This window comes from Primulina huaijiensis, chromosome 15 (assembly GCF_012295235.1).
Source record: "Primulina huaijiensis isolate GDHJ02 chromosome 15, ASM1229523v2, whole genome shotgun sequence".
In the NCBI taxonomy this organism is placed as follows: domain Eukaryota; kingdom Viridiplantae; phylum Streptophyta; class Magnoliopsida; order Lamiales; family Gesneriaceae; genus Primulina; species Primulina huaijiensis.
In genome coordinates this window covers 6,252,735-6,258,145 of record NC_133320.1, presented here as the reverse complement: position 1 = coordinate 6,258,145, position 5,411 = coordinate 6,252,735, and the positions used below count along the sequence as shown (strand labels likewise).

General features: G+C 33.2%; 1 protein-coding gene across 2 annotated transcripts; it reads right to left on the bottom strand.

The window, feature by feature from the left end:
- Positions 1-753: 753 nt before the first annotated feature.
- On the bottom strand, positions 754-4,333 carry LOC140960000 (GATA transcription factor 11-like). Of its 2 annotated transcripts, none has more exons than XM_073418098.1 (3): positions 4,172-4,333; positions 2,502-2,747; positions 754-1,669 (listed from the first exon to the last, which is right to left on the bottom strand). In XM_073418098.1, exons 2-3 carry the CDS (start codon positions 2,742-2,744, stop codon positions 1,028-1,030), a joined length of 885 nt encoding a protein of 294 aa, XP_073274199.1. In that variant the 5' UTR covers positions 2,745-2,747; positions 4,172-4,333; the 3' UTR covers positions 754-1,027. The 2 variants fall into 2 exon arrangements, with proteins under 2 accessions (XP_073274199.1, XP_073274198.1); XM_073418097.1 differs by lacking the exon at positions 4,172-4,333 and adding an exon at positions 2,829-2,938.
- Positions 4,334-5,411: the final 1,078 nt, after the last annotated feature.

Genomic DNA, 5,411 nt, shown 5'->3' with positions numbered 1-5,411 from the left:
TCTTATCAAGAATCAATGTAGCATGTCTGAATCTTTGCACGTGCGTTACCCGTGACATCAAAAGCATGATGATTTGACGTCATCATTATCTTTCATCGGGTTATCACCGAAAACTGTTCAAGGTTCTAAGTTCAACCATGACAACTAAACACGAAGTTATCTTGATATTATCTAATGTGTTTATTTTGTATATTCAAACCCGTTATGGGATAATTATCAGGAAATGAATAGTTTCAGCGAATAAGCTCTGCGCAGCCTAGTGAACTTGGTAGCCGCAATTTTACGTAAGATCAAAAACATTTTGTAGATTTTTTTTTTTCGTTTTTGTTGACAGTTCAACCTAATAGAACCATCAAAAACCACAATAAATGCTTGATAGTTTAGCAATTTCTTGTGTTATGACATAAAAAAAACATTTTCATTCAACAATAATTTAAATATGACATCGTAGCAAGATGGTTTTGTCATCCTCATTCCCACCCCCGAATCGGATCCTCATCCTTCCAAGAACCCGATCTCTCTGCTTCAACAAGATGAAGACATAACTCTCCTGTTATCTCCGCTTCGAAAATATTATTATTATCAAAACAGGGAGATGAAGATAATTCATCCATACCCTTCCCAAACCATTTCGGATTCAAAAAAGTCCTTGAACCCGGACTCGAAAATTAGTCCTCAAACTCGCCCCGTTTCGGTTTTCCTCGCTGAAAAATTGTCATCCATTCTAGATTCAGTAATAACAAAAATCCTCTCAACCACAAAACAAAAAAATAAATGAAAAAATTCAATAACAATGACACAGTCTCATTTTTGACATCCTATCACTTCTAGCCAACATTAACATATATGATCCTTCCGACCATTACCTACGCTAAACTCGGTTTCATTTTGGTACGGCCGTACAGGAACCACACATCATGGGAAAAACATCAACGTCTCTGAAAACATCAACGATTCAATTACTTAAAACTAGCCAAACAAGAACCATTATCATATAATTTTGAATTCGGAATTTAAGAAACTGCTATCAAATCCCAACGGCTAACACCCCGGACTCATCCATTTTCCTTGCATGTGGTGTAGCTATGTTTCTCATCTCCAAGACTTTCCTGTGGGAATTTGAATGAAGATCTGGAACAAATGTAGGGCTTGCTGCAGGTCGATACTCGGGGAATAAACGTCCTGATCGATACCCAACACCACAAGCATTGCACAATGTCTTCGGCCCCAGCGGCCCCTCTCTCCATTGTGGGGTTTTTGTAATTTCGCAATGAGCGCATTTTTTAGTTGAACCTGAATGAAGTTTCTTCGCAGCTTCTGATGATTGCAACGAATATACATCGTCGCCAGGTACTTTCTTCCTCCCTTTATTTTTTTGGTGATTTGAGGTACTTCCAGAGCCAGGTTTCGCAGAGTGCCAAGGAGACATCAGATTCCATGGTTTTAGACGTGGGCGCGTTTTGACTGTTCTACTTCTCGGTTGCCCGGGAATGGCACCAAAAATTCCAGTGAAGCACGAGCTACTGCTTTCAACAACAGAATCAGGGCTTTGTGTCTGGAATGCGCCCGACTCTCGTGTCTCGGCTGATGCATTCTGATTAAGAATACATGGCCCAGAGGCGATTCCAACATAGTCTGGCAGCTGCTTTGGTTTGTGAGAATCATCAATCTTTCAGGGTTGAATAAGCAAAAAACAATGATTAGAGCATAAAACACATGAAATATAAAATACATAAAATAGCTTCGACGAAATGTTTTTGCAACGAGTCAGAATTCTCTTCCTAAATTTCAAGAATAGCCATTTGCAAAATGTAACCCAGAAGAGTAAATTGTTATTCAATAGTCCGGGCTTCAGTAATGAAAAAATAATGATAACCCGACGCTACAGAAAATGTTCAACTTAGATGAATTCCAGGCGCTACACATATTTTAGTTAAATTTCACAAACAGCGAGTGTGACACGTAAACAAGAGTTTTGCTCAATGAATCAAATGCTACTACTATTTTTTCTAAAATCTTCTCTTCAATTGAAATAACAGTGGTACTTCATTCATTTACTCGAGTTCTTCGACCCTTGGATTACCTATAATATCCATGCACCATTCTTGATGCGAGATAGCAATCACATACAATTCTTTAAGCGCAAGAACAATCACGTTATTCATCTACCAGACCCAACATGGATCAAGAAAGGAATCCCTCAACAAATTTGAGGGATTTATCTAAAAATTCACCCAAAATTGATCAAATGATCCCCACCTTGTTTCACCCCTTTTACTGTACTAATACAGTTTCCTTCAAACTATGAACTGAAACAGATTTAAGTTTCGAGACCCAATATTTTTACAGTCAGGTTTGAATTCCTAGCTAGTAACATGAAATCGAAATTGAGACATGAATTGGAATTGTGTTGCCAATATCACATGGTTCAGTTTCAATTCCCATCTCATGTTGTTTCCAGTATCACAACCTCACTCATAAAATAATTATATACTACTCACATGTGCATCCATTGGCAAAGTATCAACTTTTGGGCGTTGGATAGTAGGCGGCATCATTGCGTCCAACGTCATCGGTCCAAGACGCTCCAAACTACTATCGTCCCAATCTCCAACAAATTCATCGGCTCTCACGTCCTCCAATGGAAAATCCCAAAAATGGGACAAATTCAATTCAAACTCTTCGTCCTCAGCACCGAAATCTCCGTCCAAACGACTATCGGATCGTTCGACAGTTACATCCATGTCCTGAAATACATACAAAACATTACATGTACAAACGATCAAGACAAGAACATCAAAAAGTACAAGACAATAACAAAGATTTACCATATGCATGAAAAGTACAATTGTCATCGTAATCGTACTTAACGCGAATATATAGTAATGTTTTGGACGAGATTTAAATAGTTGAAAACTCTTAAATTTAAATGAGAATATTATTGACTAAGGAAAATTATTGTTTGAAGGTTTCCAATTAGAGGATAAAATTGTATTATGATATCACTATCTCGCCCATAAATATGACACGGATAACAATATATTTGGGACATCATAGGCAGAATACTAACGATAATTTTGATTTATTCTCTCGAAATTATCTTTTGAAAAACCCAAATATATGGTAACATAAATAAGTTTAAGATCAAAGATATAATTTTTTAAATTAAAGTCATATTTATCATTATAATTTCAATTTCTTTAAAAGATTTTGGTTCTCATTAAATGATGATCTAAAAAATGCAACAAGAACAAACAATTCTTTGAATTGTTATGTGATAAGTTCAAGTTACAAGATTTTAAAATTACTAACATATCAATATTATCATAAACAAACCAAAATTCATCAGTTATGGACATACAACACATATATTCTAAATACAAAATACATTTTAATGGATAAAAAAAATGAGGTGTGACACGATCTCACGGGTCGTATTTTGTGAGACAGATCTCTTATTTGGGTCATCCATGAAAAAATATTATTTTTTATTGTAAATATCAATAGAGTTACCCATCTCATATATTATAAAGATTCATCAGATCTACTAAAAAATGTTTACACAGAAAATTTTATATCCAATGATTTATAAAAATAAAATTATTTTCCAAAATATCTCCCAAAATTACCATGGGGTAAATAACATCAAAATATCTCCCAAAATTACCAGATTAATCTGGTAAGTGGAGGCGGGGGATCTCTTTTTGCACCAATTTTTAAGGGGCTTTAAACTTCAATGCCAATTTAATTCCAAAAAGTGGCCAACCATTGGAAGTTGGAAAACTTAAACCCACCCAAAAAAAAAAAACATAGAAATCCCAAAAATTTGAAAAAAAAATTAAAAATAAAACCAAGAAGCAAAGGATTTGACATTCGAAAAAAAAAAAACATGAACACCATTTTTTTTCCAAGAAAATCAACAGCAAATGAGAATGGTGAAAAATGTGTAGCTTTAAAAACTAAACTAAACTAAGCTCCAGTTACCATTTAATCAAAGAGAGAGAAAGAAAAGCCATACACCAGAACTTCAAGAAATGCAAAGTAAATTATTTTTTGTTTATTGTTTTTTTTTTCAAAAAAGACTGTAAATTTTGCAGTAAAAAGTCAAATTATTTCAAACAGAAACATGGAAAATAGATACAAAAACGCGAGAAAATGGAAGTGTGCTTACCGTTAAAGAAACCCTTACAGATCTTTCACGCCATTATGTCTGCAAACATTCAAGAAAGAAGGAAGGGGAAAAGAGGGTAAAGATAGGGTAAGTGGAGGCGGGGATCTCTTTTCTTCGCACTTTTCTATTGTGTAATGTAATAATCTATCAGACTGATTGGTCTGAGATAAATATGTACTATTTATTTTGAACTTTAGGGATAATAAATTAATAATTATTTGTTTCTTCTTTTTTATTTTTTACTTGCTTCAGAGTCATTTAGTAAGATTAAATTATTATATTTTTTTAATACTTAATTTTATAATTAAAATTTCATCATGACTAATAAGTATTAGGTTTTTTTATATGGCCAGTAGACGTTAGGTGTGACACATAAATGGAGTGTTTAAATACTTGAGTGTTTGATTAATGTCGTCTGAAGTTTTTTAACTGTGGTTTATCTATGTAATGTGATTTACAGATTATTGTGTTATTTCAGAAGTTTATCCTATCCGCACTGAAAAGCTCATATTATTAAAAAAAAATTAAAAATAAAGACCATGAATTACAAGAGAAACGTATAGTTAATCATGATATTTAGAATGTGTTCTCTCCAAATTATAACGAAAACATTCATTTTTGGAATAAATATAAGAGTATTGGGGTGTAATTGTTCTACTGGATTGATAAAACGAAACATGACATTTATATTATTATATAATTTTAAAAAGTTAAGTTACGTCGTTATTATTAATTATAATTTTTGATAAAGATACAAACATACGATCACAAATACTGGTAAACGATCAAAATATTACCAAACTCTTGGTGAAGGGTAAGCATGTTAAGAGTGGTATTATTGGTCCCTTTTGGTTCAAATATTATCCTCTTAAGATTGATGAACAAAGGTGGTCCACAATGTGATGGTGGTATGTGCCTTATCATCAAACCGAAATTTTCTTATATTTTTGCCCCCTAAAACCCATCATTTTTTAGTTTTTTTTTTTTACATTTAAATTATATATTTCTTCTCGAAAAATCGAAATTTTTGCCTTAAATAATTTTGAAGACTTGTTATCTCCATTGGAGCAAATTCATGTAACAAGATTTGATATTTATTTCTCCATACTTGACAATCAACTATTAATAATTTGGTGTGATAGAACTCTCATGATATGTTGGTTTGAATTTAGTGATGTGAAGTGGATCACAAGTTCACAACACACAACTGATATTGATGAAGAATAATAATAAATAATGA

Excerpts from the sequence above, each read along its gene's own strand:
- LOC140960000 (XM_073418097.1), bottom strand. The coding sequence starts at position 2,855 with ATGACAATTGTACTTTTCATGCATATG. Across the intron at positions 2,748-2,828 it reads TTGTACTTTTCATGCATATG|GACATGGATGTAACTGTCGA; the intron begins GTAAATCTTTGT and ends TATGTATTTCAG. Across the intron at positions 1,670-2,501 it reads CTTTGCCAATGGATGCACAT|ATTGATGATTCTCACAAACC; the intron begins GTGAGTAGTATA and ends CAACCCTGAAAG.